The sequence below is a fragment of the Hemiscyllium ocellatum genome, chromosome 28 (genome assembly GCF_020745735.1).
Source record: "Hemiscyllium ocellatum isolate sHemOce1 chromosome 28, sHemOce1.pat.X.cur, whole genome shotgun sequence".
NCBI lineage: Eukaryota > Metazoa > Chordata > Chondrichthyes > Orectolobiformes > Hemiscylliidae > Hemiscyllium > Hemiscyllium ocellatum.
Genome location: NC_083428.1, coordinates 35,927,328 through 35,940,702, shown reverse-complemented (window position 1 = coordinate 35,940,702; position 13,375 = coordinate 35,927,328). Strand labels below are relative to the sequence as shown.

Here is a 13,375-nt window from a genome sequence, read left to right as displayed (position 1 = left end):
AACACGTACACACTTGTTTTACGACTGATGCTGCCTGACCTGCTGTCCTTTTCCAGCAACACATTTTTAAGCTCTGTTTTACGACTGAACCAACCAATCACAGTGAAGTTAGGTTCCAATGGTGATTTGCAAGTTAAACTTGCAAGAAAGTTACAAGTCCTGTCAACTGAAGATAAAGTGACGCAGAACTGTGGTACAAAATGAAAAGCAAACATTACAAAGGAGTGAGAGATTTTTCAGCATCAATTCCTAATGTTTTTCACTTTTACAATACAAAGTCGGGCAGTTATTAAGTGATAAGTAAAGATTTTTATTTTACACATGAATAACTGTGTCACTGTGTTTTTATTTTCTTCTGACAGACAACACGTCTGTAGGCAAATTGGCTTTTGTGAGTGTTTCATCTATCGTGAAACTCTGCCAACATAAAGTTATACTGTTCTGGAAGACATCTTAAGACCTATGCCTTGAAGCAAGTGTTTAGATCTCTGTCCAATATCTACTTATGTGATTTGGTGTCAAATTTTCAATGTTAAGTTCCCGTGAAGTTCCTTGGAATATTTTATAAACTTAAACAAGTTTTAGATGTATAGACTATTGTATCTGAGGCTATTCAACTCTGCAGGGTATCATAGCTTCAATCCTGTCTTCATCCGTCATGCACCTGAATACTGTTTCCTGCAGAACACTGGATAGTAGTGAGGAATGGAATCTGTTGAACCAACTAGGAGAAAGTGAGGACTGCAGACGCTGGAGATCAGAGCTGAAAAATGTGTTGCTGGAAAAGCAGATGAGGCAGCATCCAAGGAGCAGGAGAATCGACGTTTCGGGCATAAGCCCTTCTTCAGGAATGAGGAGGGTGTGCCAAGCAGGCTAAGATAAAAGGTAGGGAGGAGGGACTTGGGGGAGGGGCGTTGTGAATGTGGTAAGTGGAAGGAGGTTAAGGTGAGGGTGATAGGCCAGAGAGGGGGTGGGAGCGGAGAGGTCGGGAAGAAGATTGCAGGTCAAGAAGGCGGTGTTGAGTCTGAGGGTTGGGATTGAGATAAGGTGGGGGGAGGGGAAATGAGGAAGCTGAAGAAATCTGTTTTCATCCCTTGTGGTTGGAGGGTTCCTAGGCAAAAGGTGAGGCGCTCTTTTTCCCCTCTGTTGAATCAAGTCTAACTGCTTCTCCAGGTAAACTCAGAGAACTCAGTACTTTCTGAGGACCAAGTTTTCTTGATGCACTCAATTAAAGAAGCTTTCATGTTGTGCTCACGCCCGCACCAGTGGCTGTAGCTGTCAGTCAGTGGTTCTGGCACAAAGAGTCCTAAATATAAAGTAAATCTGCTCTCTACTCAGTACAGGTGTGCCTAATGTGGTCTTCTCTACATCGGTGAGACCAAACATAAACTTAGGGAAAGGTTCACCGAGCATCTCAGCCAGGCCCACAGGGGCCGACCGGACCTCCCAGTCATCGCCCATTTTAATTCACCTTCCCGCTCCCTTTCCGCCATCCTTCGTCTCCTCCATTGCCACAAAGAACCAAACCGCAAACTGAAGGGACACCATCTTCCACCTGGGCAATCAACAGCCTGGAGGACTCAACATTGAGTTCTCCAATTTCAAACAACCTCCCTTCCTAACCCCTGACTCACTTCCCAGCCCTGCCCTCCTCCCTTCCATTTGTCCCAGCCACCGACCAGATTAATTCTTCACACTGACCAACCAGGTCGTACTGTCTGCCTGTCTCCACCTATCCCCACTTCGCCACCCTGCCCCCACCACCCCCTTTATCTGCAGCTCCCCCCATACTCACACCAAGTTCTGAAGAAGGGTTACATCTGAAACATTGACTTCTCCACCTCCTGATGCTGCCTGGCTTGCTGTGTTCTTCCAACCTTCTGCCTGTCTACTCTACTCAGTACAACCAGTATAAAGCTATCTGTGCTGCTACCTGTAGAATGGGTGAATTATATGATTGCATGCTGCAGTTGGACAAGAATGATAGTATTATGCCCAAAGTTGTCTAAAAAACTGAAGACTGGCTATGGAAAAGTTTTATGATTATGTAGAGGTAAGAACTCGAGCAAAAATAAATCTCCATCTTTTCTTAGTGACTACTTTGGCAGAAGAATTCAAACTGAGAAGCAACAAGTCAGATGGTCTGTTACCTCCCTCCATGGACTCAATTTTCCAGCCCCATTCCTCAGCACCCTCCCCTCACACTCTTTGTAAATGCTCACACCTCATTGGCCAGCCTTTCTACCACTCATTTCCCATGATGGAGGGTGACTCACGGTAAAATAGAGGATCAGTAACTCTCTCGTCTCAACAGTGCCACCAGCAGCAGTGGACACTGCTGGTGGTGCATCCTGGAGAGAAGGGAGGTGCCATGAAGCCCAGATGGAGTTAAGTCCAGGGTCTTAATGGTTCCAGGCAGGTAGACCAGGGAGTCCTGAACAGACAGGGCCTGAAAGTGAGAAATGTTATATGGCTTGAGAAGGGGGAAACGTTTTGTTTTATTTGTTCATGGGATGTATTGCCCAACCCAAAGAGTTAAACACTTTGTTGTGTGTCTGGAACTAGACCAGGTATGGATGACAACTTACTTTCCCTAAAGGGCCTAAGCAAACCAGATGGGTTTCTACAGTAATTAACAGTGGCTGCGTAGTTGCCAATATGATAGTCACTTATCCCAGATTTTGGTGTTCCTCTTTGAAGGAACTTGCAGTCACTTCAGTGACATTACAGTCTGTTAAGGGTGTGAACTAAAAGCCAAGGTTGAAACTGGACTTCCATCTCAGTGTTCCTGTTCTCCCTCAGGCCCGTGGTAAAAGAGATGAGGAGGACAAGGGGAGTCTTTCCCTTTAATTGGTGGGAAGGTATTAAAAATCATCCAACAGGTCTGGAGGAAGGTGGCTGAGATATTAGCTCCAGGAACACCCATGCCCCTTACCTCATCACCATGAAAAAAAGAGCTCAATAACCACACAAGACAAATGAAGGGTTTTATCCCCATTTCTTACAATAATACCTCAGCACAGTTCTTCACACCCCTTATTTAGCACTCGGAACAATTCCCTCCTGTATCCATCACTACCCCATTTCATTGATCACCCAATTATCACATACCCTCACTGTTTGCATATTGCTTTCAGTACAGTACTCGCAACATTTCCTTTTTAGGGGATAATTACTTTTGAACAAAAAAACTCTTCTCATCACTTTTTCTTTGGTTCTAGTTCCGCCAATTGTTTCCATTGGGACACCTCCCCATCCAGCTTCCACCTTCTTTCTCTGAATAAATAGACAACAATGAAAGGCCTCACGCTGCCCTTTTCAGTGCGCAATCATTCAATGATTGTACTGACGTCAGCCAGGAGGACCTCATAGAATATGAGTTCCCTGATTGGGGCTGTAACCTGGTCCAAAGATGGAGTCCTGGCTGACAGATAGAAACAGGCGTGTCAGAGGTTCTGTTCACTCTGAGAGCTGGCTCTGATCTAGCTGGGTCAGTGTCATGGACCATGCACATGTAGATAAACAATGACTTGGTGACAGGACACTAGCTTTATGCAGTCACTGATTCCCAATCTGCAGTAGGGAATGACTCACAATACAACATTATGATCCACTCCGAGCTGGAATAGCAAAATAGCCACATCCATGCCCCTTTTCTGTTTGCCCCAATTCTTTCTCAGCTGTTGGAGACTCCAGATTAACATATAGTAGCGATTAGAAGAAGATTGGCCAAGTGGATCTCATTGAGTATGAGTTCCCTGATTGGCCCAGGTTAACAGCCCCAATCAGGGAGCCTTAGCTGACAGATATAAACAGGAGTCTCAGGGATTCTCCTTACTCTGAACTGTGTAAAGGGTGACTTCATAAAAGGATACTGCCCTCCATGGAGTTACTTCTCACAACTCAAAGGAGGACTGTCCTTCTAAGGAGGCACTGGCAGATACTCCGTTCTTCCTAAACTCCAGCACAGTTCTTGCTGAGTTGGATATTTGGCTACAAAAGTCTCTCGGTCAGACCCACCGATGTCAAGTCGGTGTTCTCTGACCACTACCTCCTGATGGCCGACTGTCACCTACAGGATGAGCAGCGGGCTGGTAAGGGAACGTGGAAGCTGAACACAAAGCTGTTGACCCTGGGAAACATTGAGGAGCTGAAGAGGAACTACGCAGGTTGGAGAACCATGAAGCCCCTCTTTGACTCCCCAGCGGACTGGTGGGAAACAGTAAAAGGGAATATCAAGAGGTTCTTCATCCTCAAAGGTGTTCAGAAGGTGAGAAAAAGGTGGGGAATACTGTCCTAGCTCCAGGAAAGTATGCAGAACCTGCTCCTGCTGCAGACGATGGGGGTCGATGTCACGGAGGACCTCAAGGAGGTGAAGGGCCAGCAAGCATCGCTCTTTGCCTTGGAGGCCTCCAAGATAATCTTCCAGTCCAGGGTCCACTCAGTGGAGCAGGACGAGACGTGCTCACATTTCTTCTTCCAGAAGGTGCACAAAGAGAGCTCCGTGCTCAGCAGCCTGAAGGAAGAAGATGGCTCAATAACATAATCTCAGGCTGACGTCTTGAGGATCAGCAAATCCTTCTATGCCAGTCTGTATGACACGAAGCCAACCGACAGTGCGGCCTCCCAGTCGATCCTGTCCTCTATCATGGAGGTCTTAGACAACAGAACACGGGAGAGGCTGGACCAGCCGTTATCTCTGGACGAGGTGACCAAGGCCCTCGAGTCCTTCGAAAAGAATAACACTCCCAGAAGTGATGGCTTACCGGATGAGCTCTATTCCGCTCTGTGGGACTGGATTGGCCAGGACCTGCTGGAGATGTATGTCAATATGCTTCTGGCAGGTACCATGAGTGAATCCATGAGGAAAGGCATCATCACCCTCATCTACAAGTGGAAGGGGGAGAGGGAGGAAATCAGAAATTGGAGACCAATCTCACCATTGAATGCGGATTACAAAATTCTGTCAAAGGTAATCACCAACCGGGTCAGGTCTGCTCTGGGGTTGGTGATTCTCCCTGACCAAACCTGTGCTGTGCCGGGCAGGAAGATCGCTGAGAGTCTCGCACTCCTCAGGGATACGATCGCCTATGTGCAGGTCAGAGGGTTGGACACCTGCTTGATCAGCCTGGACCAGAATATCCTTTGACGGGATATCACATACATATATGACAGATGTTCTCTCCAAAATAGGCTTTGGGGAGGGAATCTGCAACTGGATCAGACTGCTCTACACCAACATTGTCAGTGCAGTCTTAATCAATGGGTGGGAATCAGATAGCTTCCCAGTCAGATCTGGAGTCAGCCAGGGCTCCCCTCCACCCCTCTCTCCTGCCTTGTTTGTGTGCTGCATAGAGCCATTTGCCGAGTCCATCAGGAAGGATGCGAGCCTGAGAGGGGTGACTACAGGTTAAGGCCTCCCTGTACATGAATAAAGTCGCCGTTTTCTGCTCAGATCCGCTGTCCTTGCACAGACTTATGTACATATGTGACCAGTTCGATCAGGCCTCGGGGGCCAAGGTAAACTGAGGCATGAGCAAGGCCATGGTCTTCGGAAACTGGGCCGACCAATCCTCGATCCCCTTCACCGTCAGGACTGACCACCTGAAGGTGTTGAGTATTTGGTTCGGGGGGGCTGGGGCATGTGCCAAGTCTTGGAAGGAGTGTATCAGCAAAGTGAGGCAAAAACTGGGCATGTGGAAACTACGGTCACTCTCCATCGCGGGAAAAACCTGGTCATCAGATCTGAGGCACTGTCATTGCTGTTACATGTGGCACAGGTCTGGCCTATTCCCAGAACCTGTGCCGCTGCAGTCACCTGGGCCATCTTCCAGTTTATATGGAGATCAAAGATGGACTGGGTCGAAGGGACTCAATGTATAAAGAGCTGGGCAATGGGGGATAAAACACTCCCAATGCCACCCTCACCCTGATGGCCACCTTTGTATGTGGCTGCATCAAGCTGTGCATGGATCCCCGGTACACAAGCATCAAGTGTCACTACGTACTGAGGTTCTACCTGCCTCCGGTGTTGCGAAGGATGGGCCTGGCCTTGCTGCCGCGGAACGCTCCGAGTAGTTGGACCGTTCCGTATCACCTGTCCTTCGTGGAGAAGTTTATGAAGAAAAACATCTTTGACCACAAATCCATCAGGAAGTGGTCAGCACGTAGTGTCCTTGAGACCCTTCGGGAAAAGGAGAGGGTGGATCCTATCGAGCGGTTTCCTGAGCAGATTGTCAAAGCCATTTGGCAGAATGCCTCATCGCCAGAACTTTCCAACAAGCACCCAGACATGGCTTGGCTGGTGGTGAGAAGGGCCTGTGAGATCCTTTATGCATGCCCGGACTCTCTGCCACACCGCACGCTGCCCTTGAAGCGGCTGCAGGGGTGGGGGAACGAGACTGTCACACACCTCCTTCTGGATGTGCCTAGCAGAAGAAGTCTGGAGAGGAATGCAGTGGTATTTGTCGAGGTTCGTCCCGAGTAGTGCCGTGACCCGGGACTCCGTGCTCTATGGTCTGTTTCCCGGGACGCACACCGAGACGAACATCAACTGTGCCTGGAGGATCATCAACTCGGTGAAGGATGCTCTTTGGGCGGTCCGAAACCTGTTGATCTTCCAACTGAAGGTGTTGACCCCAACTGAGTGTTGCAGGCTGGCACATTCCAAGGTAACATCTGCCTGCCTAAGAACAAGGGGCCCACCCAGTCATTTGGGCTCTGCTGACGCCTCAGCTAAATATATGCAAATATGATTGATAAATGTACAGACCTGTATATACAAATGATAAATTCTGATCTCTGTATGCAAAGAAATGGAATGTTTATGTGTGTATGGCATGACCAACTGTACAGACTATCAAAATATTTTATGTATAAAGTGTATTTTTGAAATTAAAAAAATTTGGATGCAAAAGTCTGCACATGGCAATGCAGGATTCACAGGTGTACAGGGGTAGGAAGTGCTGACAGGTTCATAAAATAGTTCCTGAAAGGAATGGTCTTTTCTCTACCCAGCTGAGGTGCAAAGACCCAGGCAAATGGGCCCCAATTATGAAAAGAAAATTGACTGCCTCAAACTAAAAATTGGAAAAGGGTTTGTAGTCACGGAGCTGAGAAGAAGCAGTTAAGGTGTCTCGGAGAGCAAGCTAAGCGGAGGAGATTGGGGACCCAGCAAATACTCATCCAAGACTGTTGAACTTTAACTTTATTCATTTAATTTTCAAGTTTATATTGAAAAGGACTTTAATATTAACTATTACCTATATCTTTATTTTTCTACTTATTCTATGAAGGTCTGTAATGTAACTTTTTAACTTTGTTTCTTTGGTTGATTTGTACCAGAGTTTTTGTACTTGGGATATCTTTCTACCTAAGATGCAGCCGTGTGTGGCGCCATTGTACACTTTTCACTGTTCTGGTAGTTCTGTGAGAACCTGCATTTCAGCACCGTGTTTTGGCTATAATGTCACTGAAGAATTGGAGAATGGTGTTTTTGAGAACGCTTACCTCCATTCGGCAATAGCACGATCCCAGCGGAATCGTCTCATGCGCTTGATTCTGCGTATGTGCCAAAGTTTGCTGCTGACAGGGCAGCCTTCCATCAGAGGGACTGTACAGAGAGCAGCTTTCTTACATTTTTTTAAAATGTATTGTGTTAAATTTACTTTTGTTTCATTCATAAATATGATTTCAACCTTCATTCAGGCTGTGCGAGACTTTGTGTTAGACTATTGGGTGATAGTTGAGTGACTGTGAATGATATTTTTTGCTGGTCTACCCCGAACCCAACTTTCCCCATAAACCCCATTATTTCTATTAAGCGATTTTCTGTTACAGGTTTCACTGGAATACAACTACATGTTAAAGGAGAGCTACCTGTATTCCTGTACTTCTGTACTTGAGTACACATGACAATAAAATCTAAAGGCATGAATCACAAAAAGCTAATATGCAGATACAGCAAATATGATTTATTGCCAGGGGAATTGAATACAACACAAGAAGATTATTCTTTGGTTACTGGTGAGACTGTATCTGGAGTACCATGTATAGTATTAGATTAGATTCTATACAGTGTGGAAACAGGCCCTTCGGCCCAACCAGTCCACACTGACCCTCCGAAGAGTAACCCAGCCAGACCCATTTTCCTCTGACTAATACACCTAACACTATGTGCCAATTCACCTGACCTGCACATCTTTGGTCTGTGGGAGGAAATCGGAGCACCCGGAGGAAATCCACGCAGACATGGGGAGAACGTGCAAACTCCACACAGACAGTCACCCAAGGCTAGAATTGAACCTGGGACCCTTGTGCTATGAGGCAGCAGTGCTAACCACTATGCCGCCCAGCTTATTTAAGAAAGGATGCAAATGCATTAGAATTAGTTCAGAGAAAGTTAACTGAGTTATTACCTGGATTGAGAGTTTGTCTTATAAGGAATAATTCCTTATAAGCTTGTATCTGCTTCAGTTTAGAAAAGTAAGATTCTACTTGACTGATTTAAGACCCTGAGAGGTTTTGACAGGGTAGATGTAAGGAGATTGTTTCATCTTCTGGATAATCCAGAATTATGGTTACTGTCTAAAAAATAAGGAGTTGCCCATTCAGGAGAGAGATGAGATTCAATATATTCTCAAACAGTGTCATGAGTCTTTAGAATTCGTCCATGAAAAGATGTCAGAAGCAGAGAATTTGGGTATTTTGACGGCAAAGATGGATAGTCAAAAAAAAGGAGTGAAAGATTATCTGGGATAAGTGGGAATGTGGATTTGTGGTTGTAAACAAATTAGCCATTTTCTTATTAAAAAGCGATGCAAATGGCCCACTCCTGCTCCTTATCTATATGCTTGTATGCCCATCATGGAGCTTATGTGGCACTACCCTTTCATGGTCTACCGTGAATTAGCTTGGCACCTCAAGGTACACTGGATAATTGCAGCAGAAATCAATGTTACCAGCCTTTCCCAATGAAAAAACTCAAACAACTGTCACCTTGACTGGGAGAGACTGTGGAACCCGAAAAGATTTCGTTATTCAAAGAACTTTTTATTACCTGCAGATCAACAGGTTGAGGTGTCTTCCCAACATGGGAGGAGAAGGGCCCAAACAGAGAAGTAGGTGTTATCCCTTTCTGAGGAAGTCAATGTAACTGCTGCCTCACCAAGCTCTTGAAGAGGCACCTTTGTGTCAGAAGGCCAACCAGGCCATTCTGCACTGGCAGTGGTCAACCTGCTGTCAATTGCTACCAGGACCTCAGAGGCTTGAGCTCCCAGAAACTGTTGGCCACAAGCATCTTGAAAATCTCACCAGCTTAGCTGCAGATTCTTGGAAAACAGTCACAGGAATACCAGAAATAGGCAACCCTCTTCTAAGAAAGTGAAGTTGACACTTGTCAATTCAAATCATGTCGTGTTTGCATTTAAATTAAACACCTTTACCACAATGGCTTTTTCGTTTGCAGTGTTTGTTCACAGCAGATCTGAAACCACACTGTCAGGTTATTTCCACAAGTATTAGCTAAAACGTTTCTTTAATGCACAATTAAGGATGTGGTGAAGGGCAATAGCAAGAAGAGGGTATTTCACTTAACCTTTCAGAGAAGGGGAAAAAAAAATCTGCTCCCTTTAAACATTGGTGCATCAACAGTTCTCCTATCCTTTTTAATTCTCCCATATCTCAATTCAATGCTTCCCAATCAGATCACGGCTATTCATACTTTTCTTTGATCCTCCAACTGTTTGGTGTCTTCATTGTCAGTTTGTACAGAATACAGCACAATGTGCATGTTGGAGGGGTTTCCCAGACTTCCAGGGATTGAGTTTGGCTCAATAAGTTTGGAACTGTTAAAATTATAATTGAATGGTCCCATAGCTGTGAATGTACTTGAGCTATTCAGGCGGTATGGAATTGTGGACTGTGCCACCAACCAGGTGTGCATGGGCTAGCTCCTGCCCTTATGCAAAACCCCTTTTATAATCTTACAATAGGGAGATGATGCATGTCACAGGATCGATGCTGTCATGAAAGCATCCCACTATTGTACAATTCTCCAGTGCAAAAACGTTACAAACAATGGCCTGTGTGAGCATCATCAGGATAAGTGAGGCGATAAAAGGTAGATCAAAAAACTCTCCAATAATCTCTTGGGAATCCATAATGGAGAACAGCACACAACCCAATAATTTTAGGTGTCCACAGTCTCCAATGTCTCTTGGAATAATGTTTCCTGTGAATCCTTCATTGTAGCTGGAACACCATATTCTGCATTCTGTTCTATTACCCTGATGTACTTATGTAAGGTATGATTTGCCTGGATAGCACACAAAACAATACTTTTCACTGTATCTTGGTACATGTGACAATCAAATTATGCCAATTGTGGTTGGCTAATGGGCTTGGTTTCTGATGCACCCAATTAAAATCAGATTGGAGTCCTAATCACATCATTGGACCTCAATTTATATGCATTTTAGTGTATATGGACTGAAGAATCCATGATCTGGCAGATTCTTCATAAGAAAGCTGCCTAAAAAGTGGCCAGCTCAATGAAAGAGGATATGCATAAACAAGAGGTTTTAACAACACCTCCTTCCCCATTCCAATTAAGCGCAGAGGTTCAAGTCTACAGTATTCTATGTTTCATTTTATGCACCATGGTAATGGATGCAGAATAATGGAATACATCACTGCAATGATAAGATCTAAAAATCACACAGCACCAGGTTAAAGCCAATAGGTTTAATTGGAAGCGCTAACTTTCAGAGTACTGCTCCTTCATCAGGTGGTTGTCTGATGAAGGAGCAGCACTCCGAAAGCAAGTGCTTCCAATTAAACCTGTTGGCCTATTACCTGGTGTTGTGTGATTTTTAACTTTGTACATCCCAGTCCAACACCAGCATCTCCATATCATGATAAGATCTGGTGTACAATTCCCTGTACATTGATCTAGCAGTGTACGATAAACCCGCCGAATAGTGCCCCAATAGCAGTGAGTCTTTCATTGCAACAATGTCAGTTTAATTCCAATTGAGGAAATTATCCAGTAGGATCTCAAATCTGTCTGTGCGATTAGTCACAGAAGTGACTGAGCCAGTTTGAAACTCAGGTCCTGGGGTGTAAGAAAGATCAGCATATCATCCAGTTACACTGCTCACTTCCAGTTTCATTGAGTAAACTTGCTGTGTGTCAAACCTTGAAAAAAGCATTGCGTGAGCGCATTGTGATGCACAGGTTCACAGTTGTATTTCCTATGTGACAACACTAGCAACACTTAGAATCATAGAGTCATCGATATATACAGCATGGAAACAGGCCCTTTGGTCCACCTCATCCATGCTGACCAGATATCCTAAATTCATTTAGTCCCATTTGCTAGAATTTGACCCATATTCCTCCATACCTTCCCTATTCATATACCCATCCAGATGGCTTTTAAATGTTGTAATTGTACCAGATTCCTCTGGCAGCCTATTCCATACCCACACTACCCCCTGCATGAGAAAGTTGCACCTTACATTCGTTTTATATCTTTCCCCTCTCACCTTAAACCTACCCTCTCTCACCTTAAACCTACCCCCTCTAGTTTTGGAATGCCCTACTCGGGGAAAGACCTTGGCTATTTATCGTATCCATGCTCTTCATGATTTTATAAACCCTTGTAAGGTCACCCCTTCAGCCTCTGATGCTCCATGGAAAACAGTCCCAACTTATTCAGCCTCTCCCTACAGCTCAAACCCCACTTCAAAAAGTGGGCTCTGCATCGTAATATTGATATAAATTGATGTATCTGAAGAAAATGGTCAATGGGATGTTAAACACAAAATGATTAATACTATAATTTGTTCTTGCTTTGTGCAATATTTGCATCTAATGCTCTGATAGTCTTTTAATGTTGAAAAATATTACAGAGGATGGTGTCAAAGGAGGAATTACCACACAGTATGAAAAATATACTAACTAAATCTATTGAATATAGAACATAAAACATTACAGCGCAGTACAGGCCCTTCGATCCTCGATGTTGTACTGACCTGTGAAACCAATCTGAAGCCCACCTAACCTACGCTTTTCCATTAATATTCATTTGTTTATCAAATGACCACTTAAATGTCTTTAAAGTTGGCAAGTCTACTACAGTTGCAGGCAGGGCATTCCATGCCCTTACTACTCTCTGAGTAAACAAATGACCTCTGACCTCTGTCCTATATCTATCACCTCTCAAAATAGTTCTTTTTTTTCAAATCAATCTTCTGTGACCACTGTGGGGTTGTTTTTGTTCTTGTCAGGATGTATTTACTTCTACTTGGTAATTGTCTGGAATGAAGAGTTAAAGGAAGTAAGTCAGTGTGTAGGTTACTGTCACCATGGATATGAACACAAGTTACAGCAGAGCTTATATAGACTCTGTATGACATTGTACATCACAGTGGGGTATAACCTGAGTCTTCACATTAATCCATAAATTAAGTCCAGTGTATGAAAAATCAGTTGTCTACTTGTCAATACAGATTCCCATACAGAAGGAGATTTGACGTATCATTTAAAATGTCAAAATCTTTTATTCGTCCATGGATATTTGTTCAAATTTGCAGGATCAGTCACTGATCAGTGTGTTTTCAAATGGACTGGATAAAAGTTCAACTTTCTTCCAGACTCTTGAATATCTCACAACATGTCAGCTCTGGTCATTTAAACTTCAGCTACTTCAAAGCTGTAATGAGGGCTTTTGGCATTTCTGCTCAAATGTCTTCGGATCTCCACATCTACACGACATAGCGTACCTCACATTTTGATTCTGTTTGTCGCTTGTTCTCACCGGTTTTGTTTCTGTATCTCACATTGACATACATGGGTTCCTCTGTGGAAAAGAAAAAGATGCCAATCACTCTAGATCTGCCACATTATTCAGAAACATTGTTTAGCTTCTTCCGGGTAGGTTATGTAAGATTGGTGTTTTTAGTAGTTAAGCAATCTCTGCAAAGGATTGTGGCCCATTGTGCAGAATACCACCAAGTATGAAAAGTGTGGGATGAGATGAGTGAAATATGTTATATGAACAAAACTTCAGTCCTTTTAGATGATAGTTGTCATGTATTTGGGAGGTGTTGTCTAAGGATCTTTGGTGAATATCTGCAATATTCTGATACAATGTGATCGTTCATTCTTGTGCGATCTTGCATTTTAATAAAAACCGCACAATTTAAAATAATGAGGGTGGAATCACATTATAGCCAATACAGGCAAGGAGAATTCATATTCTACAAGTAACGGGTCTAAATTCTTCAATCACATTAAAGCCAATTCCTGTTGAAAAAACGCACGTTATAGCAGAACCAACCATACATCTTGCAGATGTTACAAACAGCAGCTA

At 44.1% G+C, this 13,375-nt stretch overlaps 1 protein-coding gene across 1 annotated transcript in view; it reads right to left on the bottom strand.

Annotated features, from left to right (window-relative positions):
- Positions 1-11,916: 11,916 nt before the first annotated feature.
- LOC132829134 (cytotoxic T-lymphocyte protein 4-like) overlaps positions 11,917-13,375 on the bottom strand; it is a 35,575-nt gene continuing 34,116 nt past the window's right edge. Inside the window, exon 5 of the mRNA XM_060846461.1 lies at positions 11,917-12,862. Coding sequence (XP_060702444.1) covers positions 12,768-12,862 — 95 coding nt within the window. The 3' untranslated portion in view covers positions 11,917-12,767. The remainder of the gene's footprint in view (positions 12,863-13,375) is intronic.